The sequence below is a fragment of the Coregonus lavaretus genome (genome assembly GCF_964263955.1).
Source record: "Coregonus lavaretus genome assembly, chromosome: 33".
Lineage (NCBI taxonomy): Eukaryota > Metazoa > Chordata > Actinopteri > Salmoniformes > Salmonidae > Coregonus > Coregonus lavaretus.
In genome coordinates, this window is record NC_140020.1 from 17,260,382 (window position 1) to 17,288,313 (window position 27,932).

Here is a 27,932-nt window from a genome sequence, read left to right on the forward strand (position 1 = left end):
GAAGCCCTCCTGTTCTCTACCCATTACCTGTATTAACTGCACCTGTTTGAACTCGTTACCTGTATAAAAGACACCTGTCCACACACTCAATCAAACAGACTCCAACCTCTCCACAATGGCCAAGACCAGAGAGCTGTGTAAGGACATCAGGGATACAAATGTAGACCTGCACAAGGCTGGGATGGGCTACAGGACAATAGGCAAGCAGCTTGGTGAGAAGGCAACAACTGTTGGCGCAATTATTAGAAAATGGAAGAAGTTCAAGATGACCGTCAATCACCCTCGGTCTGGGGCTCCATGCAAGATCTCACTTCGTGGGGCATCAATGACCATGATGAAGGTGAGGGATCAGCCCAGAACTACACGGCAGGACCTGGTCAATGACCTGAAGAGAGCTGGGACCACAGTCTCAAAGAAAACTATTAGTAACACACTATGCCATCATGGATTAAAATCCTGCAGCGCACGCAAGTCCCCCTGCTCAAGCCAGCGCATGTCCAGGCCCATCTGAAGTTTGCCAATGACCATCTGGATGATCCAGAGGAGGAATGGGAGAAGGTCATGTGGTCTGATGAGACAAAAATAGAGCTTTTTGGTCTAAACTCCACTCGCCGTGTTTGGAGGAAGAAGAAGGATGAGTACAACCCCGAGAACACCATCCCAACCGTGAAGCATGGAGGTGGAAACATCATTCTTTGGGGATGCTTTTCTGCAAAGGGGACAGGACAACTGCACCGTATTGAGGGAAGGATGGATCGGGCCATGTATCGCGAGATCTTGGCCAACAACCTCCTTCCCTCAGTAAGAGCATTGCAGATGGGTCGTGGCTGGGTCTTCCAGCATGACAACGACCCGAAACACACAGCCAGGGCAACTAAGGAGTGGCTCCGTAAGATGCATCTCAAGGTCCTGGAGTGGCCTAGCGAGTCTCCAGACCTGAACCCAATAGAAAATCTTTGGAGGGAGCTGAAAGTCCGTATTGCCCAGTGACAGCCCTGAAACCTGAAGGATCTGGAGAAGGTCTGTATGGAGGAGTGGGCCAAAATCCCTGCTGCAGTGTGTGCAAACCTGGTCAAGACCTACAGGAAACTCTGTAATTGCAAACAAAGGTTTCTGTACCAAATATTAAGTTCTGCTTTTCTGATGTATCAAATACTTATGTCATGCAATAAAATGCAAATTAATTACTTAAAAATCATACAATGTGATTTTCTGGATTTTTAAAAATCATACAATGTGATTTTTCTAGATTCCGTCTATCACAGTTGAAGTGTACCTATGATAAAAATGACAGACCTCTACATGCTTTGTAAGTAGGAAAACGTACAAAATCGGCAGTGTATCAAATACTTGTTCTCCCCACTGTACATGCCCGTCTGAAGTTTGCCAATGAACATCTGAATGATTCAGCGGAGAACTGGGTGAAAGTGTTGTGGTCAGATGAGACCAAAATGGAGCTCTTTGGCATCAACTCAACTCGCCGTGTTTGGAGGAGGAGGAATGCTGCCTATGACCCCAAGAACACCATCCCCACCGTCAAACATGGAGGTGGAAACATTATGCTTTGGGGGTGTTTTTCTGCTAAGGGGACAGGACAACTTCACTGCATCAAAGGGACGATGGACAGGGCCATGTACCGTCAAATCTTGGGTGAGAACCTCCTTCCCTCAGCCAGGGCATTGAAAATGGGTCGTGGATGGGTATTCCAGCATGACAATGACCCAAAACACACGGCCAAGGCAACAAAGGAGTGGCTCAAGAAGAAGCACATTAAGGTCCTGGAGTGGCCTAGCCAGTCTCCAGACCTTAATCCCATAGAAAATCTGTGGAGGGAGCTGAAGGTTCGAGTTGCCAAAAGTCAGACTCGAAACCTTAATGACTTGGAGAAGATCTGCAAAGACGAGTGGAACAAAATCCCTCCTGAAATGTGTGCAAACCTGGTGGCCAACTACTAGAAACGTCTGACCTCTGTGATTGCCAACAAGGGTTTTGCCACCAAGTACTAAGTCATGTTTTGCAGAGGGGTCAAATACTTATTTCCCTCATTTAAAATGTAAATCAATTCATAACATTTTTAACGTGTTTTTCTGGATTTTTTTGTTGTTATTCTGTTTCTCACTGTTCAAATAAACCTACCATTAAAAGTATAGACTGATCATTTCTTTGTCAGTGGGCAAACGTACAAAATCAGCAGGGGATCAAATACATTTTTCCCTCACTGTATCTTGCCTCAAAATACCAGATCTCCTTTTGTGTGTTTGTTTGTCCCCAGTGTGATCAGCCCCCTGAATTACACAGCGCTTTGGGGCGCCCCAGACCTCAGTAATTGCATTGATATCAATTCCATCAAAGTGTCAGCAGGTAGGCCTCAGACATCTTCACACTCTCTTAAATCACTTTATTGACTCCACAGCAGATAAAATCAAAACATCTGCCCGAATGAATACTTGAGATGTGTTTGATCTCAACACGCTGCTCTTAGAGACATAGAAGGACAGAGATGCCCACATAGATGCAATTTTAGAGATACAACGTGTGTAAACACCCTCACCATGGCAGAGAGTGGGCAGTCAGCAGGCAACTGATAATAAGTGTCTATTGACAGCCCAAGGAGAGCTCTCATCTAGTTGTTTATCTGTCTCTGTTCTAACTTTCTCCAAACAGAGAATGCTGCCGAAGTCGCTGTCCAGCTTGATGACATCACCAACAACAAGCTCTCCACAGACGAGGTGTTCAAGGTGGTGGGAAAGGTTAGGGAGCTGGTCAACGTGGCCAAGATCAACACCCCTCTGGCCAAAACTGTAGTTAGCATCATCTCTAACGTGATGACCAGCTCCGTATCAGCCCTGGCTGAAGCCTCAGAGACGTAAGATACTCCTCTCTGCTCCCATTGTCACTGTCTTTCCTCTCCTCAGAACCCACCTCTTACTGTGTGTCCAGCATGCTGGGAGTGACACATACATGAGTGATGACTATATGTCCCAGGTAGATGTACTGTATGGTGTCTTTGTGTGGTCTCTTTGTAGCAACCAAACTACCAAAGCACTGTGAGACTCTAGTGAAAGTCACTGCCCAGTCCATTATTATTATAACCCCTAAATGTCTCTCTATCTGTGTGTAGGACATTGAAGATGGTGGATGAACTGGTTCAGAAGATAGAATTTGATGGGCCTACAGAGAACATAACCTCAACAAATCTGGCACTGGGAATTTCAGCCCTCAACTACAGCAAGTTCAATGGGACCTCCTTCAGTGCCTTCATACACCCCAACACCACAGACCTCCAGGTACTCACTAAACAGTTAGGGTCAGTGTTATACACAAGAGTTATAGAGACATCAGTATTATCTGCTGCACTGTACTGTACTGGGCAGTGTAGTACTTTATATCCAGGGACTCCTTGCTCTGCTGTGCACAAAGCTCATAACATCCATACCTGCCGGTTGTTGTTTCATTCACAGTCAATGTGCCCTGAGAGTAAATAGGGGATGTTATGCCCCATCACTACTCCTACTGTGTGTGTGTGCCAGTCAGCCAGTCAGGCAGTCAACCAGTCAGGCAGTCAACCAGTCAGCCAGTCAACCAGTTAGCCAGTCAACCAGTCAGCCAGTCAACCAGCCAGTCAACCAGTCAGCCAGTCAACCAGTCAGCCAGTCAACCAGTCAGCCAGTCAACCAGTCAGCCAGTTAACCAGTCAGCTAGTCAACCAGTCAGCCAGTCAACCAGTCAACCAGCCAGCCGGGGCTTCCAGGAAAGCCTTCCTGTGGAAACTCTTGTTCTGTGTTAAAGGTGACTCATAACCCATCAGACCTGTTAAGTCAATTTAACATAAATGGCAGGATGTATATTTGTTTAAGTCATTAAGAGTATTTTCTGTACCCACAACACCTTCACAACCTTGTGATGCACATGGAGTCCTGTTATTCATAATTATGCAAGGATCATAGAGTTAAGCAAACATGATTCAGCTGACTAACATGCAAGCTGAGTCCACCACAGCCTTCCCTCTCTCTCTTGATTTCCTGTGTTGTCACTTTGGTTCATGTGTTTTACCCTATGCCTTTGCTTTACGTGCTAATAGTGTGTCAATGCTATGCCAATGATATGCCAATGCCATGCTAATGCTGTGCTAGTGCTGTGCCAATGCTGTGCCAGCAGAAAGGACACACTTTAATCATACTCCACCACATGTTGTGGATCATGTAGAGGATGTGACAAGGCACGTGTGGTGGCATGTCAAGGCACGGGGACACCAGAGGTTTGGAAATGACCTCCAGATGGTACAGCAGGGAACTCGTTATATAATCAGCATAATAGTCAGCAGGCAAATCAAATACTGTCACATAGGATTGTTTATGGTAACTAGCTTCTCTCCCACCAGATTGCCTTTACGTCGGATCAGCTGAACCCCCTGGCTCAGGTCACACTGCCAGCTACTCTGCTCAAAAACCTGACCCTGACCAATGCTGAGATCGCTGCTGTCTCCAGGATCAACTTCATGTTCTTCCGCAAAACAGGACTATTCCAGGTTTATACCTCTTTTAGATGGAATGTACAGTACCAGTCAAAAGTCTGGACACACCTACTCATTCCAGGGTTTTTCTTTATTTTGACTATTTTCTACATTGTAGAATAATAGTGAAGACATCAAAATTATGAAAAAACACATATGGAATCATGTAGTAACCAGAAAAGTGTTAAACAAATCAAAATATATTTTATTTTTGAGATTCTTCAAAATAGCCACCCTTTGACTTGATGACAGCTTTGCACACTCTTGGCATTCTCTCAACCAGCTTCATGAGGTAGTCACCTGGAATGCATTTCAATTAACAGGTGTGCCTTGTTCAGAGTTAATTTGTGTAATTTCTTTCCTTCTTAATGCGTTTGAGCCAATCAGTTGTGTTGTGACAAGGTAGGGGATAGACATAAGACAGCCCTATTTGGTAAAAGACCAAGTCCATATTATGGCAAGAACAGCTCAAATAAGCAAAGAGAAACGACAGTTCATCATTACTTTAAGACATGAAGGTCAGTCAATCCGGAAAATTTCAAGAACTTTGAAAGTTTCAAGTGCAGTCGCAAAAACCATCAAGCACTATGATGAAACTGGCTCTCATGAGGACCGCCACAGGAAAGGAAGACCCAGAGTTACCTCTGCTGCAGAGGATAAGTTCATTAGAGTTACCAGCCTCAGAAATTGCACCCCAAATAAATGCTTAAACAGAGGTCAAGTAACAGACACATCTCAACATCAACTGTTCAGAGGGGACTGCGTGAATCAGGCCTTCATGGTCAAATTGCTGCAAAGAAACAACTACTAAAGGACACCAATAAAAAGAAGAGACTTGCTTGGGCCAAGAAACACGAGCAATGGAAATTAGACCGGTGGAAATCTGTCCTTTGGTCTGATGAGTCCAAATGTGAGATTTTTGGTTCCAACCGCCGTGTCTTTGTGAGACACAGAGTAGGTGAACGTATGAGCTCCGCATGTGTGGTTCCCAACGTGAAGCATGGAGGAGGAGGTGTGATGGTGTGGGGGTGCTTTGCTGGTGACACTGTCGGTGATTTATTTAGAATTCAAGGTACAGTTAACCAGCATGACTACCACAGCATTCAGCAGCGAAACACCATCCCATCTGGTTTGCGCTTAGTGGGACTATCATTTGTTTTTCAACAGGATAATGACCCAACACACCTCCAGGCTGTGTAAAGTAGTCCCCTGTAGCTCAGTTGGTAGAACATGGCGCTTGCAATGCCAGGGTTGTGGGTTCGTTTCCCACGGGGGGCCAGTATGAAAGTGTATGCACTCACTAACTGTAAGTCGCTCTGGATAAGAGCGTCTGCTAAATGACTAAAATGTAAAAATGTAAATGTAAGGCTATTTGACCAAGAAGGAGAGTGATGGAGTGCTGCATCAGATGACCTGGCCTCCACAATCACCCAACCTCAACCCAATTGAGATGGTTTGGGATGAGTTGGACCGCAGAGTGAAGAAAAAGCATCCAACAAGTGCTCAGCATATGTGGGAACTCCTTCAAGACTGTTGGAAAAGCATTCCAGGTGAAGCTGGTTGAGAGAATGCCAAGAGTGTGCAAAGCTGTCATCAAGGCAAAGGATGGCTACTTTGAAGAATCTAACATCTAAAATAGTAAAAATAAAGAAAAACCCTTGAATGAGTAGGTGTGTCCAAACTTTTGACTGTACTGTATCTGATTTAGTGTGTCCTTTCAGCATGTAACAGTATGTTTTCTTTTCTCACGCATCCTTTTCATGGATGGTGACTCATATGTCTGGTATGTAAATCTATAGTTATGAGTGACATTTCCAGGTTTATAGCTCTTTTTGATGGAATTTAACAAATTTGGTGTGTCTGTTCAGTGTGTTGTAATTTATTTTCTTGCTTCTTACTAATGCATGGTGATTCGTATGCCTGGTATGTGAATTTATAGATTTGAGGGCCATGTTTTTATATTTCAAAATGAAACTTTTCTTTGATCATTCTCAGGATAAACAGGACGGGCTGTCTCTTAACAGCTATGTTGTGGCCAGCAGTGTGGGCAATTACTCCATCAGTAACCTGCACGACCCCGTGGAGATCGAGATAGTGCACCTGAACTACCAGGTAGCCTACCCGCTCTCCTCTCCTCACCTCTCCTCACCTCTACTCACCTCTGTCTCCTCTCCTCTCCTCTCCTCTCCTCTCCTCTCCTCTCCTCTCCTCTCCTCTCCTCTCCTCTCCTCTCCTCTCCTCTTAGGTTGGAGTCATTAAAACTCATTTTTAAACCACTCCACACATTTCTTGTTAACAAACTATAGTTTTGGCAAGTCTACTTTGTGCATGACACAAGTCATGTTTCCAACAATTGTTTACAGACAGATTATTTCACTTATAATTCACTGTATCACAATTCCAGTGGGTCAGAAGTTTACATACACTAAATTGACTGTGCCTTTAAACAGCTTGTAAAATTCCAGGAAATTATGTCATGGCTTTAGAAGCTTCTGATAGGCTAATTGACATCATTTGAGTCAATTGGAGGTGTACATGTGGATGTATTTCAAGGCCTACCTTCAAACTCAGTGCCTCTTTGCTTGACATCATGGGAAAATCAAAAGAAATCAGCCAAGACCTCAGAAAAAAAAGTCTGGTTCATCCTTGGGAGCAATTTCCGAACGCCTGAAGGTACCACGTTCATCTCTACAAACAATAGTACGCAACTATAAACACCATGGGACGGACCACGCAGCCGTCATACCGCTCAGGAAGGAGATGCGTTCTGTCTCCTAGAGATGAACGTACTTTGGTGAGAATCAATCCCAGAACAACAGCAAAGGACCTTGTGCAGATGCTGGAGGAAACAGGTACAAAATATCTATATCCACAGTAAAACGAGTCCTATATCGACATAACCTGAAAGGCCGCTCAGCAAGGAAGAAGCCACTGCTCCAAAACCGCCATAAAAAAGCCAGACTACGGTTTGCAACTGCACATGGGGACAAAGATCGTACTTTTTGGAGAAATGTCCTCTGGTCTGATGAAACAAAAATATAACTGTTTGGCCATAATGACCATCATTATGTTTGGAGGAAAAAGGGGGATGCTTGCAAGCCAAAGAACACTATCCCAACCGTGAAGCACGGGGGTGGCAGCATCATGCTGTGGGGGTGCTTTGCTTAAGGACAACAAAGTCAAGGTATTGGAGTGGCCATCACAAAGGCCTGACCTCAATCCTATAGAAAATGTGTGGGCAGAACTGAAAAAGCGTGTGCAAGCAAGGAGGCCTACAAACCTGACTCAGTTACACCAGCTCTGTCAGGAGGAATGGGCCAAAATTCACCCAACTTATTGTGGGAAGCTTGTGGAAGGCTACCCGAAACGTTTAACACAAGTTAAACAATTTAAAGGCAATGCTACCAAATACTAATTGAGTGTATGTAAACTTCTGACCCACTGGGAATGTGATGCTGAAATAAATCATTCTCTCTACTATTATTCTGACATTTCACATTCTTAAAATACAGTGGTGTTCCTAACTGACCTAAGACAGGGAATTTTTACTAGGATTAAATGTCAGGAATTGTGAAAAACTGAGTTTTAATGTATTTGGCTAAGGTGTATGTAAACTTCCGACTTCAACTGTAGGTAAAAAAAAAAATTTCTGTTACCACCCAGTTGATAATATTTTATTCCTGATGGTACTTCCCAGTTAAAATAGAAGGCCTAAGTACAATACAAATTGCCACCTGGAACGTCTGCCTGTAGTCAGACAGTGATAGAGTGTGTCGGTGTCTTTCAGCCAAAGCTAAAGCCAACCTGCATGTTCTGGGATTTCACAATGAAAAGTAAGTCTGAATAAAATATTTTTGATTTATTTTAAAGAAAAGATATGGCTCCAAATACAATTGTAGAATATACTGTATCTTTGTCTACACAAGATGGTTCAGGTGGCTGGAATCGTGAAGGCTGCAGGGTTAGTCCTATGTCCAATGGAAACAAGACTATCTGCCTCTGTGACCATCTCACACACTTTGGCATCCTAATGGTAAGACTCGTGTTCAAAATAACCCAATTAGAGGCTCTTCCCTCATGTAAATGTAACTCTGAATAATTTAAAAAAGTTGTGTTTCCTTGTATAGAGTAAATGGGCTAGTGTGTCTAAGATTTTCTGTCTTCTCTGTGAAGGATATCTCTGGATCCGCTTTACAGATTGATGAGAAAAACACCAAGATTCTCACTTTCATCACCTACATCGGATGTGGCATATCGGCCATCTTTTCTGCTGCAACGCTTTTGACTTATATTGCCTTTGAGTGAGTGTGTTTCCATCCATATTACATGTGACCAGGAAATACTCCTATAACTAGTCTTCTGAATCTACGTCACCTGGACTCTTGGTCCTAGTCATTGGCCATGATATTATAAGACAACCAGAATTGTAGTCGTCACAGTGTTATTCAGTGTCTGTCCTGTACAGGAAGTTACGTCGTGACTACCCCTCTAAGATCCTGATGAACCTGAGCACATCGCTGCTGTTCCTCAACATGGTGTTCCTATTGGATGGCTGGCTGGCTTCCTTCGATGTGGAGGGCCTGTGTGTAGCCGTGGCCGTCTTCCTCCACTTCTTCCTGCTCACGTCCTTCACCTGGATGGGCCTCGAGTCCATACACATGTACATCGCCCTGGTCAAAGTCTTCAACACCTACATTCGGAGGTACATCCTCAAGTTCTGCATCGTCGGCTGGGGTAAGTGCCTCTAAAGTTGGATAAACTAATTGTTATACAGTATGCTGAATGTGTCATATTCTTACTTCCTATTGAAATGCATAGGAGCATGAATTATTTACGCTATACACTGAATTTTAAACTTAGTTTGGATCGTGGTGTACCTGAATTGTTATCCCCATGTCTCACTTCCAGGTCTGCCTGCTGTGATAGTGGCCATAGTGGTAGCTTTTGACAAAAACTCCTATGGGAAAATTGAGTATGGAAAGGGGAAGACTGGACAAGGCTCTTCTGAATTGTAAGTCCTGCATCAAGTTCAAGAGATAGGATAGAAAACATAAGGTATGTAGATGGAGTATTAGAGTTGAGTAATCCAAGTGTGTGTTTTCCCATATGGCAGTCATAGGACCAGGACTAATGTATGTATACAGTATGTTATATAGATCCAGCCTTCCGGCTAAAACATTTAAGTTGACCTATGGCAACCAATATTACTAATGCCCCCCCTCCACCTCTCCTCCTCCCAGCTGTTGGATCCAGAGCCAGAGCCAGGTGGTGTTCTATGTGACGTGTGTGGGCTACTTCTCTGTCATCTTCCTCCTGAACGTGGCCATGTTCATCGTGGTTATGATCCAGATCTGCGGTCGTAACGGGAAGCGTAGCAACCACACACTGCGTGAGGAGATGCTGAGGAACCTGAGGAGCGTCATCAGTCTCACCTTCCTCCTGGGCATGACCTGGGGCTTCGCCTTCTTCGCCTGGGGACCCGTCAACCTGGCCTTCATGTACCTCTTCTCCATCTTCAACTCACTGCAGGGTACAGGGCCTCCCTATGGTGTGCTGTGCACCCTAAATATAGTACACAGTAGTGTTGATTACTAATTAAGGATAACTGAATGTTTTGATAAAAGGTGTGTCTTTTTTAACTCTTGTACAAAGCAGTTCTGTATTGTATTTTATGTTAAGAATATAAGTCATTGCTTCACTGTCATGTCATGTACTATTTATTCCACCAGAGGGCTCCTTGGTACGACTTCTGCTAGCTGAAAGCCAAACCAACCCAAGCTCTCTTTTGTTCGTCATCTCTGTCATCTTCATTGTTATTTAACAGCTTTTTCCTCTATTGTTCATCTCTGGCCAACAGGTTTATTCATCTTCATTTTCCACTGTGCACTGAAGGAGAATGTCCAGAAACAGTGGAGGAGATACTTGTGTTGTGGCAGATTCCGCCTGTCAGACAACTCAGGTAAAGATCTGACAAGAAACAGACAACAAATAGACTCCTCTTACTCTCAGGTAAAATATCTAGCCTGATATTCAGAACCGTTATCATACTACCATCATATCAGGCTTTCGAATGAGAGGGGGGAAATTACTGTACTTGCACATTGCTAATAAAAGTCAGATGTGATTATGTGATAAAGATTATAAGATAATAATCTTTTTTTATATTTAATATTGTCCAATGTTAATAGAATTCCTGTTGAAATTAAACTCATTTCTAGTTAGCTGCACAGGAGTCCAGTAAAAGTTCCCTGTAGACTCCAGATTTCCAAAGTAACAAAGAACAGTGGTTATAAAACCTGAGAAGTCTTCGCTTTATAGGCAATCAAATACACAGAAACTCCATAAAACCCTAACCCTGGCCTAACAAAAAGTAACTTCACTCTTTATATGAATTTTTCCCAAATAAGCATGTGTGAAATGTGTCTTGTTGAATGGCAGACTGGAGCAAGACAGCCACTAACAACACCAAAAAGGCCAGCTCAGACACCGTGAGGAAGTCCCTGTCCTCCAGCTCTTTTGGCTCCAGTACAGCAAACTGGACTTCCAAGGCCAAAGCAACTCTAAACCCCTTTGCAAAGCGCAGCAGGAATGCAGGTAAGACACAATGAGAGGGTCTAATATTGAGCCACACACAGCTGTTTGTCTACTTTCAGTTGGTCTTTTTCATTGACCCACATTTCATTCATACAAAAGTTTACTTTTTGTAGTTATGAAAAGAAGGATACTTTACTTAACTCTGGACACTTTTTCCTTTTTCCTCTATTTTTATTAGCAGGACTGTGTGAAACGTTTATTTTCTTGCTTTTCTGTGTACAATATGTTATTCCTGGACTACATAGTGGCTGATCTCCTGTATGTATTTATGTTTGTGGTGTGTAGATGTAGCCCACCAATAGCACGAAGGAGAACCTCCTGAGGTAAACTGAATTGCATCAAAGCCAGCCTGACTCCATGCTTTCTTACAGTGTGATGTGATGTTGTGTTATTGGCCTTTCACCTTTAGAACATGAAGGCCTGGATTCAACCTAACAGCTGTTGGTTGCACTTATCCTTAACACTGGTGTGTCTAACAGAACAATGCAACATTTAATAGTTTGAAATATAAAAATTGTGTGACATCTTGGAATTAACACAATGTTGAGGATAAAAATTGGCATGTGTGCATTTGGTTTCAATGCCAAATGCTAGCTTTGATGGTTAGATTGAATCCAGATTGAATGGTGACATGAAGAGTCTGTAACACAAAGAGCTCTATTCTGCCATTGCTCTCTCTGAAGTCATTGAAAAACATCTCAAGATTTTAATCAAAGATAATATACTATAACAACATTGATGTTTAATTTGGTTCTATATAAATACAGTTGTAATTACATTTGACTGATCTGACCAATGAGAGAGTTTGGCAGGTGTGCTCCTTTGCCTTCTCAGTGGTTCTGGATGTCACTCATACCACACTAATTCTGCTCCCCTAGGATGCCTCTGTTTTCTGCTAGCAGCAATGATACCACAGTAAAACACACAGCTTGCATTTTTAGCATTCCACTGTCACATGGGAAATTGTAGACGTGTGTGTGTGTGTGTGTGCATCCCTGACCCACGGTATGGAATGAAGATCACCCTCACACACTGTACAACCAAATGCACAATTCAAGCATGATGTTTGTGCCTTATTACCTGCTTATACACAGACCTTGTAATGATTAGATGGTGAATTACCTTGGCTACCTGAGGATTTTTGTTGTGACCTTCATTATTTAGCACGTTTAAAATCTGATATGTTCCGACTGTAGTCAGGCACTATAGAATATCCAGTGAGGGACCGTCACTATTATAGTACATATGGAAATGGTTATGATGAAGGTATAGACATCAAGACATGCAACAACGTGTTACAACATGTTCTTATCATAAGGGGCTTCATTTCACAGAGATCTCAGATAATGTGAAAGATAATTTGTCAGCATCCACATGGATAGATACTCCTCTCACTATTCATTTGCCTCGCTGAGGTAGGCCAAGGCTTCAAGAGAAAATCATTGCGCATCCATGTCAGGCGTGCAGTACGTTCTCCTATTGCTTCCAGATGTGTGTCTTAGTGAGATAATCTGCAATTACCTGTGATGTTGTCATATTGGACTGATCCAACGATTAACGGCATCCCCCAGCTAATGGACTAATTTAGTCTGACAGCATATAAATCAGTGGGTGTCACAGCCTGAGAAATTAAGGCTATCGTGCGTGAAGCACACTGCCAACAATACCCTAATTGACATAGCAGCTCATGGATTTAGCAGAATATACATATTGATTTATTGTGTACACACTTTAAAGGCCCAATGCAGTCGTTTTTATTATCACAATATCATATCATTTCTTGGTAACAATTAAATTGACAAAAAATAGCTTTTTAGCAAAAAAACTATTTCTCAACCAAGAATCTGATGACACCAGGCAAGCTGAAACTACCGCCCATGCAAACAGGCTGATTAGAAGGTCCCGTGTAGATTGTATTTTCAACCAGCAACTATCAGGAAATAACACTAAAATTGTTCACAGTTTTACAGTGTTAGTTTCATCAGCTGTTGTACAATATGATACAAAACACAGGATAAACTTAATTTTGACTGCACTGGGCCGATGACCTTACATTACTTTACGATGGACACTTGCAATGTAGTGAGGAGTAATGACTCTATGAGACAAATTGATTATTGGTTTGGTGAAAGAAACTGTTTTGTAGGATCAAAGTGAGGATGACATGTAATGATTAATATGTGATAGTGATTATAGCTGTTTATCCCTCAAACTGAAAGCAGACATATATAGTCATACAGAAAGTATTCAGACCCCTTCCCTTTTTCCACATTTTGTTACGTTACAGCCTTATTCTAAAATGGATTAAATAAAAAACTTTCCTCATTAATCTACACACTACCCTATAATGACAAAGCGAAAACAGGTTTTTATAATGTTTTACTTATTTACATAAGTATTCAGACCCTTTGCTATGAGACTCGAAATTGAGTTCAGGTGCATCCTGTTTCCATTGATCATCCTTGAGACATTTCTACAACTTGATTGGAGTCCACCTGTGGTAAATTCAATTGATTGGACATGATTTGGAAAGTCACACACCTGTCTATATAAGGTCCCACAGTTGACAGTGCATGTCAGAGCAAAAACCAAGCCATGAGGTCGAAGGAATTGTCCGTAGCGCTCTGAGACAGGATTGTGTCAAGGCACAGATCTGGGGAAGGGTAGCAAAACATTTCTGCAGCATTGAAGGTCCCCAAGAATGCAGTGGTATGGAAGAAGTTTGGAACCATCAAGAGCTGGAGCTGGCCAAACTGAGCAATCGGGGGAGAAGGGCCTTGGTCAGGGAGGTGACCAAGAACCCGATGGTCACTCTAACAGAGCTCCAGAGTTCCTCTGTGGAGATGGGAGAACCTTCCAGAAGGACAACCATCTCTGCAGCACTCCACCAATCAGGCCCTTATGGTAGAGTGGCCAGACGGAAGCCACTCGTCAGTAAAAGGCACATGACAGCCCGCTTGGAGTTTGCCAAAAGGCACCTAAAGGACTCTCAGACTATGAGAAACAAGATTCTCTGGTCTGTTGAAACCAAGATTGAACTCTTTGGCCTGAATGCCAAGCGTCACGTCTGGAGGAAACCTTGCACCATCCCTACAGTGAAGCATGGTGGTAGCAGCATCATGCTGTGGGGATGTATTTCAGCGGCAGGGACTGGGAGACTAGTCAGGATCGAGGGAAAGATGAACGGAGCAAAGTACAGAGAGATCCTTGATGAAAACCTGCTCCAGAGCGCTCAGGAACTCAGACTGGGGCGAATGTTCACCTTCCAACAGGACAACGACCCTAAGCACACAGCCAAGACAACGCAGGAGTGGCTTCGGGACAATTCTCTGAATGTCCTGGAGTGGCCCAGCCAGAGCCCGGACTTGAACCCGATCGAACATCTCTGGAGAGACCTGGAAATAGCTGTGAAGCGACGCTCCCCATCCAACCTAACAGAGCTTGAGAGGATCTGCAGAGAAGAATGGGAGAAACTCCCCAAATACAGGTGTGCCAAGCTTGTAGCGTCATACCCAAGAATATTCAAGGCTGTAATCGCTGCCAAAGGTGCTTCAACAAAGTACTGAGTAAAGGGTCTGAATACTTATGTTAATGTCATATTTCAGTAAAAAAATAAAAAATAAAAAATAACCAAACATTTCTACAAACCTGTTTTTGTTTTGTCATTATGGGGTATTGTGTGTAGATTGATGAGGGGAAAAAAACAATTTAATCAATTTTAGAATAAGGCTGTAATGTAACAAAATGTGGAAAAAGTCAAGGGGTCTGAATACTTTCCGAATGCACTATATGTGTTTCTGACTTTACTCTCGATAAGTCAAACCGTTAGTCACACTTTTTCCCATACATGGTGAGTTGACAGTGGGGTGAGGAGGCAGCCAGAAGTTCTGTCACTGAAGATGCCAAAGTCTTTGCATTGCAAAGCCTGTGTTATTCCTGAGTTGACCGATTAAAATAATTGAGTTTTGATGGATGTTTTTGCTGTGACATTATCAAATGGCAAAGACCAACCAAAATATTTCATCACTTGGCAAACAAAACAAGAATAAGACAAAAACAGATGAAAATGGTTCAAACATTTTGGCTAGATACACAGAGTTATGCATAGTTGTCCGTTGTGGTGGAATTTTAATGTTGTTTGAATGTGCATGTGTGTTTAGGAATGATTTCCACAAGAATGCACAGATGCATGTGAACTGTTCCTCAGAAAATATTGGGACTCAATTTAAACAGTAACTAGACATAAACCTAAACCTCAAACATTTTCCAAGATTAAGAAACAGGCTGTGTTGCACAGAAATCACAGGCAAATCATCTTCGCAAAGCCTATGCATTAGAATTGTTTAAAATGAGTGCCACATATTCAACCTACAATCATATATACACAATCATATATTGATTTATATCTACTTTGTGTATGTGCTTAGTGATGTGTTTTTCACTAGCTTATTTTTCAATTTTGGGTCATTGTGAGTTTAAGAAAAACAAAAAAATGTGCACTGCAGTATTGTTGAAGATAACAAAGATCATTGTGTTCTTTCTTAACCATGACCTTGTCGCTCCTTACCATTGAACAGGTAAAGGTTACTCCAACCAGACCAATGCTAAAAGTGTCTCCTCAGAGGGTGAGGCCTCCTCCTCCTCCATCATCCCCGTGCACCAGGTCATTGACAAGGTCAAAGGTTACTGCTCGGTGCGCTCCGACAACTTCTACAAGAACATTATCATGTCGGACAGCTTCAGCCACAGCACCAAGTTCTAGACCACCCAGCACTTCTCTTCTTCCTCCTCCTGCTGCTGCTAGCCCCTAACACGTGGGGATCTCCCCCAGTCCACAATGTCACCCCAGGGTTATAGCCTCCAGAGTAGCAGGATGGTAGCTAGTGGTATGAATATGTGTATACTGTACAATATTTGACTTAATCAGCTGGTCCAGTCAGTACCGAAAAGGGAAATGGGGAAATGTATAGTTCTATAGAAAAGGAACGGGAGAAGCAGAGAATGGATTTTGCAATGTACATACTGTGATGCTAATCTTCAACTGGCTATGTGTTGTGTAAATATTGATGGTATATCTAATATACCCCCTATAATTGCTTCTCAGTTGATGTTGCCCATGCCTTGGGTTCTCAGCAGGGTCACCTTTCCTGTACAGAAATATTATCAATCTTAACTGTTCCATTCTTATTATGCAGTTTGTAGAACAGCAAGGAAGGAAAAACATCCAATCTGGACCAAGTGTTCATGCATAGGCCTATATTTCAAACCCAAAGACTAACATGAGGGAGTTTTTAAAAGCTGTAGCATTGTCAATGTGTGTTCAAAAGGAACAGGTTTAGGTGTAGTTCTAATTTTAGTCGTCTATTTGTGAATCTTGTGTGTGTGCTTTTTTTGCTGGAAAGCAATATTATGCTCCTTTACAATGCCTTACATGAGGTTGTTTTGCATAAAGTGCTTAGTTTATCTGGGTCAGCCTATCAACATCATCATCAAGACTATGATGAAATGATATATTTGTCATATATATGTTTTAAACATTAAGCTTCAGATGCTCTACTACTGAATAACACATGCAGAAAGGAATGGATAGAATTGGTCCATTCATTTCTACTTCATTTTGGTCACTTCGACCTAGGACAACTTTTGTGGCTGATCTGTGTGTCAAGTGTAATTTCTCTGACTGTTCTATGGATAGAGGCTACCAGCCATTAAACCTGGATATGGTAAGATAGGTCTAGATTCAATCCGTATCGTGGAAGATCCGCGCTATAGCTCCAATGAAATTTAAAGGCAATGTTTCGGCGTTCGCGGAGACGGCATTCATGGTAAACACTGCATGTGTTGGCGCAATCGGAAATGACCTTTACATTTTACCTGCGCTATAATGCGGATCTTCTGCGATACGGATTGAATACAGCCTATAGTTTCAGAAACATTCCACATTGAATCATTCCACAATACAGCAACTCACAACACAACATATAGTACATTACTGATTAAAAAGGGACTACAAACACTGACATTATTTCTTCATCCAAGTTTAATGCCAACATTTGTAAATAGCTAAATGTTAATCTGCTCTTCATTGTTGCTTTAGTTCACTTAGTCTTCTTTTCCCACCAATAGGGGAACTGAATATATTGCAATGTGTTAAATGTTGCTGTGTGAGCTATTTTTGTTTTGTGTTTGTGAAGCGATGGAACAATCTTGTTGTTTTACCGTATCTTTATATTTATTTCTATAGAGCTTTTTACATTTGTTGTTCATCTTGAATCCCCAATGCCAGTGGATCAGGACTATGCCCCTGGATAGATAGATATATAGATAGATAGATAGATAGATTTGAGAGATACAGCTTGGCGGCAAAACAAAGCATTGATCTTGACCTGGGCAGGCGAACAGCACCAGTTGTATTTTGGAAGCAGTCAGTGCTCTCAATTGTTATTTTCCAGCATCAAGAAAATAATTTAAACATCGCTGAGAAATTCCATCGGGACGAATTTGTTATGATAGAAACATTGTTTGGAAAGGTTATCTAGTGTTGAACAGATTTGGGGTCTTCAATTCAAGAATGTTTGGGGAGGGATTATAAAGTGGTTTGAGCTAATACAATGGAGTTCTCATCTTTACTATGAATTAGATAATGACTGTGCTGCCATCTTTACAGATTTTTGCATAAGATATTCCAAATGATCCTCTAAGTTATATCTTATCTAGAGCTGCATGATGTTCTATCAATGCAGAGGGAATCTATAAATGTTTTTTTTTCTGATTAATTTGTACGTCTTTATTAATTGAATAGGGACACAGAGCTAAGAAATCACTATGGCTACATCCAAACCAACACTGTACCTTAGATGTATCACTCTGATGAATATGGCTGGTCTGGCTGTATTCGAAAACCTTTTCCAGACCCTGTTATTTGTTTTTCCACAACTCCTGTCAATAATATATTTTCATGAAGCTGTCTCTATGTCTCAACAACATTGACGAATTGTGTCTCACCAATAAAGGGAATGAAAAATATGGAAATGTATAAAAGTGACTCTAGCTAATTCTATTAATCATAAGCCTAATATTTGTCATGGCAAGTCCTATGTACCAGATTAATTTGCTCCAAGACATAACAATTACAAAAGTCATTTTCTGGACTTTTTAATTAATTCTCTATTTACACTTACTGACGGTTCTTCTCTGCACAGTCGACAAGTCTTCACAATGTGGTTTACTCAGAATATCCAATATGTGGTTTGGTGCATATGTGCTGGAAAGCAGAGGTTGATATTCTAGTCATGCTTGCTGCCAGAAGTCAAAGAGGGAAACATAACGTTTCAAAACATTTTTCACACTCAAACATTGAAATTATATGGTTTCCCCTTCTTGACTTCTGGAGCTGTGTTTTAATGCCACATAATCTGGGAAGCCACGGTGGTCCAGTCTTAGAGAGATGTGATGCCTCATCCCTGCCAACATTCACATTTCTATCATTGACGAACTTCACTGTAATCATAACTGACCTGACAATTTTGACCAGAAGGGTTCAGGCTTCCCACCATTCTTGCTACGTCTGCCTCTCACAAGCTTAGATACCGCTGTCATATTGTATTACATCAGATTGACAGACCATAGCATTTACAGACTATAGCATTTACATAATCTTATATAAGAAAAACAGAGGCATCCTAAAGATATATTTTATACTATCCTATTTACAGTACATGTGGTATTGATGCTTATACAAAAGAACAGACGCCCATCCAGGTACTTTCTGCAGGTGCTGGAGTTGTAGGAGAACTCATGGAAAACAGAAAGGAAAACGCCACACACTGCTTCTCATGCTCCCAGGTGATTTTATTATAACATTTTTGATGCTTGTTGTCCCTCAGACTTTTGTGTAGAGACGTACTTCACAGAAAAGGATATTACAAGCATCATCAAATGCATAGATGTGGCACTCATTTTCATTTTCATTTGATCAAAATATATAATAATGTACTGCATGACAGTAAAAAAGAATCACCTCAACCTAACCAACATCCCTTGGTAGAGCTCATCTGCATTTATAAAGAGTGAGGAGCCATCTATTTCCAATACTGATTATTCCTGTCCTTTGGGAGCTGTAATGCTGAATTGTCTATTGTCAAAACCACTCATGTATCAAACATAAGGGAACGTGTCCATGTTAGAAAGGATATTCCCCACTGGGCACAGACGTCAATTCAACGTCTATTCTGCGTTAGTTCAACGTAATTTCATTGAAATGATTTGGAAAGAATGTTGATTCAACCAGTGTGTGCCCAGTGGATCCTGATCAGATGCTACAGTTTGATTTAGTGACCAGTTGACTTTCAAAGCAACAATAGTTGGAGAGCGATGTTTCTGTCCCCTTGGCCAGCCACACCTATTATGATTTATGGATTATATTTGCAGATTGCTTCGAACAGACAGATCCATTAAAATCATTCCATTCAAGCATTTTGGCTTGTTTATAGGTACATTTTAAAGGGTATCTAGAGAACAAAGTTTCACGCACTAGCCTATTGTACAAATAGATTCACGTTTTTGCCTGTGTTTTATACAATACATACTATGTTCTACATAATTTTTACCCATATCCTTCATTCAATGTGGTAGATATGATCAGATGATTCACTTTCATCATACATTTCCAATTCACGCTAACTGATGTTTTGGTTACAAACAAAGCCTGTGTCGTGTGTTGTTAGGCGGTTGATGCGTCAGGTCTGCTCTCAGCAGATGTGTGTCTGGTCCGGGGTAACAGGGGTCAGGTAAGGTAATGTGACCCCAGTGATAACCTCACAGGATGTAAACAGACTTATTCTCCATAACATGGCTCAGACCTTGCATAACAACAGGTGGATCAGAGAAAGACAACTTCTGGAGAGATATTGAACCTGCTCATAACCTGTAGTGGCTACATTCATTTAGTTTTCTTTGAATTTAGACGTAATCAAATATTGTGGCACAAAATCAGATTATTGCAAAGGCAGAATCTAAAACAGTTAGGGTTTGCTCAATGGGCATTGTCGCTGTTGAAAATACCAGTGCACTGTTATTCACTATCATGTTGTTTGTTTGTTCGGTTCGAGTTCCCAATGGAATCTATTATGAAAAATTAAGAACAGATTCACTCAACTATCCATTGACACTGCTTTTGGAATGATCTGGCATGGAATTCACAGTTGATCTGATGATATATGACTTCTTCTGAGCACAAAAATGTCAAACATGAAGTTTCAATAAGCAAAACAGATAAATATTTTTTTATCATCAGGAAAAGATTACTCAGCATCTGGTGCCATCGTGATATGTGTTGTGAAGAAATATACACACTTTCTCTGGAGATATTGTATGAATGAACTCGGTGCTCTATAGAATTGGATCTAAAGTAAATCATCATAGATGAAGAGATGAGATCTACAAAGATTTCAAAATGGATCCCTGTCGCTCCTACTCCATGATATACATTTTCCTGACATGAATCCCTGAATGTGAGGTTTCCCTTCCCTTGTTGGATTGAATTGACAAGCCACACTCTTAGATACAGTAAAAGGGACTTCAAAAGGGTTCTTTGGCTGTCCCCATAAGATAACCCTTTTTGGTCACAAGTAGAACCCTTTTTGGTTACAGGTAAGAACCCTATTTGGGTTCCATATAGAACCCTCTGTGGAAAGGGTTCTACATGGAACTCAAAATGTTTCTACCTGGAACCAAAAGGGTTCTACCTGGAACCAAAAAGGGTTCTTCAAAGGGTTCTCCTATGGTGCATGTTTAACGTTTACAAGCTCAGAGACAGTCTTTACAGGGCCCTGTTTAGGCCTGATGGGGAAGTCTGTTGGCTGTTCACTTCACCACTGAGGAGAAGGTAGAGGCAGAGATAGAGTATTTGTTCTTCCCCCTCTCTGGGTAAATGAAAGCCCCACACATTCCTCCCAGAGGTTTCCTGCAGAAACCTTCCTGTGAGGTAAACCAAACACGTTCCTGGGGATGCTGGAAATGGAGGAAGAGAGGGAGGGAGGGAGGGAGGGAGGGAGGGAGGGAAGGAGGGAGGCACTGGCAGCCACACAATGATAAGGGGGGAAGCCATAGCAGCAGTCAGATACTAAACATTATAAATGAAGGTATAGATATTAGTAACATACACTACTAAACTTTCATACATGTACATGAGTATGGGTGGCCTATTTCTCTCCAGTTATCTCTGCCTGTTGACCAGACTGTTTTTACAGTAGACTACCTCAGACTGGAGTGTGGCACACGGAGAACAAACAACAACAAAAACAAAAGGCAGAGTCAACATTGTTGGGTTTTAAAATAGCTACCTAGAGCTGTGGAAACATTCAGCCTTCCTCATTAATCTCGACCATAATCATGCTCCTGTTTGATGCCAGGGCTCCTTGGCACAGACACTTTTATCGGCCTGCCTCCCCTCCCCTCCCCTCCCCTCCCCTCCCCTCCCCTCCCCCCCTCCCCTCCTACAGGAGACTCACAATGATGTGGAGACAGGGTACACTCACAACAATTATCTGGAATGAATTCATTCCCCCACATCTTCCAGTGGCAGGGTGGATATATGACAGTGTCTGTTGTCTGTTCTTCCCCAGACATGGCACTGATGTGGTAGGTGCAGTCAGGGTCAACAAAGTATCAGCAGTCAAAAAACACCCGGGAAGAAAGGAACCCTTCAGAGAAATGGAAGGGTAATTACACTACCAGACGATTGGGCCATTTAGAAACTCTGTCTGGCTAGACAGGCAACGTAAGTGGTTAGACTGATCTGCAGGTCACATGTGCAACTCACCTGGGTTACTACAATTGTATTTACCAGTTGTAACATTCTTGTGCTATTTATCTATAAATAGCTTAGCTGTCTCGAGAGGGCATCGCCTTAGCTTCACCTAAGCTCCCTGGGCACACTAGATCTGACCCTCAAGACCCATCTGTAAAACATATGCCCCCTCAAGATTCTGAGCCTGCCTGGCAGGGTTGGTCCTACAAAGCCTTTGCCCCCTGATGGGTAAGCATAATATACAAGGAATTTCTCAAAGCTGCTAATGAGAACCTTGACGACCTTGTACCTAGCCAGTGGGGGATTCAGGTGGGGTGTGCCCACCCAGGTAGTGGCAGTGCTGGCAACACTAGCTGCAGTAACCCATTGGGAGGGGGTAACACTCGGACAATCAGAGAGGGGGCAAATTACTGTGGCCCTGGTGGCACGGAATGATCAAAGGTCTGACTGCACAGAGATGCTTGGGAAAATGGTCACAACGGGGGACCAGCGTGTTTGTGTTTCAGGGGAAGGGGGTGTACCTGATCTCCAACAGCTAGGACTTGACTTTTTTTTATTGCTCAATTTTGCATGCCTTCTCAAACAGCTGCAACTGTATATGCATTCGCACATCAAGTCCTTTCTTGAGTTGGGCTCGGGGATGGAACAACTGTTGAACATCTAAGCTTGTGGTTGTTTGTGAGGGAGAGGGGTCGAGTGTGTATGAGTACAGTGGCTTGCAAAAGTATTCACCCCCCTTGGCATTTTTCCTATTTTGTTGCCTTACAACCTGGAATTAAAATTGATTTTTGGGGGGTTTGTATCATTTGAATTACACAACATGCCACCACTTTGAAGATGCAAAATAACAAGAAATAAGTAACTACCCCCCCCAAGTCAATACTTTGTAGAGCCACCTTTTTGCAGCAATTACAGCTGCAAGTCTCTTGGGGTATGTCTCTATAAGCTTGGCACATCTAGCCACTGGGATTTTTGCCCATTCTTCAAGGCAAAACTGCTCCAGCTCCTTCAAGTTGGATGGGTTCTGCTGGTGTACAGCAATCTTTTAGTCATACCACAGACTCTCAATTTGATTAAGGTCTGGGCTTTGACTAGGCCATTCCAAGACATTTAAATGTTTACCCTTAAACCACTCGAGTGTTGCTTTAGCAGTATGCTAAGGGTCATTGTCCTGCTGGAAGGTGAACCTCCGTCCCAGTCTCAAATCTCTGAAAGACTGAAACAGGTTTCCCTCAAGAATTTCCCTGTATTTAGCGCCATCCATCATTCCTTCAATTCTGACCAGTTTCCCAGTCCCTGTCGATGAAAAACATCCCCACAGCATGATAGCATGATGCTGCCACCACCATGCTTCATTGTGGGGATGGTGTTCTCGGGGTGATGAGAGTTGTTGGGTTTGCGCCAGACGTAGTGTTTTCCTTGATGGCCAAAAAGATCAATTTTAGTCTCATCTGACCAGATTACCTTCTTCCATATGTTCGGGGAGTCTCCCACATGCCTTTTGGCAAACACCAAACGTGTTTGCTTATTTCTTTTTAAGCAATGGCTTTTTTCTGGCGACTCTTCCGTAAAGCCCAGCTCTGTGGAGTGTACGGCTTAAAGTGGTCCTATGGACAGATACTCCAATCTTCGCTGTGGAGCTTTGCAGCTCCTTCAGGATTATCTTTGGTCTCTTTCTTGCCTCTCTGATTAATGCCCTCCTTGCCTGGTCCGTGAGTTTTGGTGTGCGGCCTTCTCTTGGCAGGTTTGTTGTGGTGCCATATTCTTTCAATTTTTGAATAATGGATTTAATGGTGCTCCATGGGATGTTCAAAGTTTCTGATCTTTTTTTATAACCCAACCCTGATCTGTAGTTCTCCACAACTTTGTCCCTGACCTGTTTGGAGAGCTCCTTGGTCTTCATGGTGCTGCTTGCTTGGTGGTGCCCCTTGCTTAGTGGTGTTGCAGACTCTGGGGCCTTTCAGAACAGGTGTATATATACTGAGATCATGTGACACTTAGATTGCACTTTATTTAACTAATTATGTGACTTCTGAAGGTAATTGTTTGCACCAGATCTTATTTAGGGGCTTCATAGCAAAGGGGGTAAATAAATATGCACGCACCGCTTTTCCGTTATTTATTTTTTAGAATTTTTAAAAATCCATTTAAATGACAGGTTGTAATGCATCAAAATAGGAAAAACGCCAAGGGGGATGAATACTTTTGCAAGGCACTATATGTGTGTGTGTGTGTGTGTGTTTGTGTTTGTGTTTGTGTGTGTGTGTGTGTGTGTATGTATGTATCCCACATCTGTTGCTATGGGATTATGATGTTAGGGACAATATAGGATGAATCACAATAAATGTTTGCTAAAATAATAATTGCTTGCCAAAAATGTAACCTTTGTAATGGCAATACTGGTTATAGGTAACAATCCTTCGCATGAACTGCCTACATTATTACGCATATTATTTGTGAATTGTGGAAATTAAGATATGCAAGATTTTTTATATATTTATGTTTTGATAACTATATATAATACAATTTGAGGTGAGGGCATTGGAAATGCTTTTGGCGGTCGATCTGCTTCTGTTCTGTAGGTGGATGGGTCCCGGTCTCTTGAGTGCCTTGGGATCCGGGGGGACAGAGGTGGTCTGCCAATCACTGGGATGACAACCCAACTTGGAATGGGGGGAGGGGAGGGGGGGGGGGTTTAGCGGGTGGAATAGTGGAGGACAATTGGAGGTTTACTTAGTAGAAATGCAAATATCATGGTACAGCTATGTGGACACTCAATTACTATGGCACTTTTTAATGGTAAGTTTACAAACATATATGATAAATGATATGATAAATAGAATTGAAACTTGTATCTCATTAAGATAAATGGTGAAATAAGTATAGCCAGCTATAATTGTAATGGCTTAGCAGATAATAAGAAAAGACAATCAGGATTTACCTGGCTAATATACAAGGAATATAATATCTATTGTTTACAGGAAACTCATTCAACAATTTTAGATGAATTTTAGATGGGGGGGGGTGAAATATACTTCTCCCATGGGCAAAGAAACTCAAAAGGGGTGATGATATTAATTCACAATCATTTTGATCCGAATGTGCAAATTGTCCAAACAGATCCGCAAGGTAGATGGATGATTTTAAGTATGTTATTGGACCATAAGCAGATATGGCTTATTAATCTATACGGTCCAAATAATGATGATCCATGCTTCTTTGAAAATATATATAATAATTTATTAAACCTATAAGCAATACAAGACTATTATTATGGTGAGAGATTATAATACAGTTTTAAATACCTCAATGGACCATAAAGGAAATCACACTACAAACTATCACCCTCATGCACTTATATATATTGGAACTAGTGGACATATGGAGGCTTAAATATCCTGACCTAGTGAGATATACATGGCGGAGACTCAATCAAGCTAGTCGTCTTGACTACTTTCTTATGTCATTCTTGCTGGCACCAAAAGTTTCAAAAGTGTTGATAGGGGACAGAATGCGGTCGGACCATCAAATAATTGGCATATACAGTGAGGGAAAAAAGTATTTGATCCCCTGCTGATTTTGTACGTTTGCCCACTGACAAAGAAATGATCAGTCTATAATTTTAATGGTAGGTTTATTTGAACAGTGAGAGACAGAATAACAACAAACAAATCCAGAAAAACGCATGTCAAAAATGTTATAAATGTATTTGCATTTTAATGAGGGAAATAAGTATTTGACCCCCTCTCAATCAGAAAGGGCTGAGATTAGGAGCACACTCTTAAAGGGAGTGCTCCTAATCTCAGCTTGTTACCTGTATAAAAGACACCTGTCCACAGACGCAATCAATCAATCAGATTCCAATCTCTCCACCATGGCCAAGACCAAAGAGCTCTCCAAGGATGTCAGGGACAAGATTGTAGACCTACACAAGGCTGGAATGGGCTACAAGACCATCGCCAAGCAGCTTGGTGAGAAGGTGACAACAGTTGGTGCGATTATTCGCAAATGGAAGAAACACAAAATAACTGTCAATCTCCCTCGGCCTGGGGCTCCATGCAAGATCTCACCTCGTGGAGTTGCAATGATCATGAGAACGGTGAGGAATCAGCCCAGAACTACACAGGAGGATCTTGTCAATGATCTCAAGGCAGCTGGGACCATAGTCACCAAGAAAACAATTGGTAACACACTACGCCGTGAAGGACTGAAATCCTGCAGCGCCCGCAAGGTCCCCCCACTCAAGAAAGCACATATACAGGCCCGTCTGAAGTTTGCCAATGAACATCTGAATGATTCAGAGGAGAACTGGGTGAAAGTGTTGTGGTCAGATGAGACCAAAATGGAGCTCTTTGGCATCAACTCAACTCGCCGTGTTTGGAGGAGGAGGAATGCTGCCTATGACCCCAAGAACACCATCCCCACCGTCAAACATGGAGGTGGAAACATTATGCTTTGGGGGGGGGTTTCTGCTAAGGGGACAGGACAACTTCACCGCATCAAAGGGACGATGGACGGGGCCATGTACCGTCAAATCTTGGGTGAGAACCTCCTTCCCTCAGCCAGGGCATTGAAAATGGGTCGTGGATGGGTATTCCAGCATGACAATGACCCAAACCACACGGCCAAGGCAACAAAGGAGTGGCTCAAGAGGAAGCACATTAAGGTCCTGGAGTGGCCTAGCCAGTCTCCAGACCTTAATCCCATAGAAAATCTGTGGAGGGAGCTGAAGGTTCGAGTTGCCAAACGTCAGCCTCGAAACCTTAATGACTTGGAGAAGATCTGCAAAGAGTGGGACAAAAATCCCTCCTGAGATGTGTGCAAACCTGGTGGCCAACTACAAGAAACGTCTGACCTCTGTGATTGCCAACAAGGGTTTTGCCACCAAGTACTAAGTAATGTTTTGCAGAGGGGTCAAATACTTATTTCCCTCATTAAAATGCAAATCAATTTATAACATTTTTGACATGCGTTTTTCTGGATTTGTTTGTTGTTATTCTGTCTCTCACTGTTCAAATAAACCTACCATTAAAATTATTGACTGATCATTTCTTTGTCAGTGGGCAAACGTACAAAATCAGCAGGGGTTTAAATACTTTTTTCCCTCACTGTATATTACTCTTACAGAATTTCCACGTGGGCGAGGATATTGGAAATGTAACCAAAGCCTATTGGATAATAATTTGTTTTTAACTAGAACAGAATAATTTATAAATGACTTTTTCCAACATAACATAGCAGATCCCCTTATTGTATGGGACAATTTTAAATGTGCCTTTAGAGGCCATGCAATTCAGTACTCATGTAACAGTGTACGCTGGGAGTCGGGAAGCAAGTACAGGAAATGCATTTAATGATAAATAAACATGGAACAAAACAAGAGTAACGTACAGACATTAACACAGGAACAGAATCAATAACGCCTAGAGAAAGAACCAAAGGGAGTGACATATATAGGGAAGGTAATCAGGAAGGTGATGGAGTCCAGGTGAGTCTAATGAGGCGCTGGTGCGCGTAACGATGGTGACAGGTGTGCGTAATAAAGAGCATCCTGGTGACCTAGAGGCCAGAGGGGTATACGTGACAGTACTCCCTCCCTGACGCGCGGCTCCAGCCGCAGGACGTCGACCAAAGGGACGATCCCAGGGTTCAGGAGCGGACCGGTCACCTCTGCTGAGGCGCGGGAGCCTGACGAGCCGGACGAAGCGCGGGAGCCTGATGATCCGGTTGAGGCCTGGGAGCCTGACGGGCCGGCTGAGGCTTGTGATCCTTACGGGCCGGCAAAGGCATGGGAGCCTGACGGGCCGGCTGAGGCATGGGAGCCTGACGGGCCATCTGAGGCATGGGAGCCTGACGGGCCATCTGAGGCATGGGAGCCTGATGAGCCAGCTGAGGCATGGGAGCCTGACGAGGCAACCGAGGCTTGAGAACCTGTCGAGCCAGCTGAGGCATGGGAGCCTGACGAGCTGGTTGAGGCATCCCTGGTAGCTTCGGAAACGGACCCTTGACGAGCCA

At 42.4% G+C, this 27,932-nt stretch overlaps 1 protein-coding gene across 1 annotated transcript in view; it reads left to right on the forward strand.

The window, feature by feature from the left end:
- The window catches only part of LOC311108163 (adhesion G-protein coupled receptor G6-like), a gene marked incomplete at both ends in the record, with an annotated part of 58,786 nt that extends 42,917 nt beyond the window's left edge, over window positions 1-15,869 (forward strand). The window contains 14 exons of the mRNA XM_084150785.1: window positions 2,273-2,361; window positions 2,665-2,866; window positions 3,122-3,287; window positions 4,382-4,528; window positions 6,509-6,625; window positions 8,301-8,346; window positions 8,440-8,546; window positions 8,687-8,814; window positions 8,979-9,247; window positions 9,422-9,524; window positions 9,754-10,043; window positions 10,371-10,472; window positions 10,952-11,107; window positions 15,685-15,869. Coding sequence (XP_084006911.1) covers window positions 2,273-2,361; window positions 2,665-2,866; window positions 3,122-3,287; window positions 4,382-4,528; window positions 6,509-6,625; window positions 8,301-8,346; window positions 8,440-8,546; window positions 8,687-8,814; window positions 8,979-9,247; window positions 9,422-9,524; window positions 9,754-10,043; window positions 10,371-10,472; window positions 10,952-11,107; window positions 15,685-15,869 — 2,107 coding nt within the window. The remainder of the gene's footprint in view (window positions 1-2,272; window positions 2,362-2,664; window positions 2,867-3,121; window positions 3,288-4,381; window positions 4,529-6,508; window positions 6,626-8,300; window positions 8,347-8,439; window positions 8,547-8,686; window positions 8,815-8,978; window positions 9,248-9,421; window positions 9,525-9,753; window positions 10,044-10,370; window positions 10,473-10,951; window positions 11,108-15,684) is intronic.
- Between the last annotated feature and the right edge of the window lie 12,063 nt (window positions 15,870-27,932).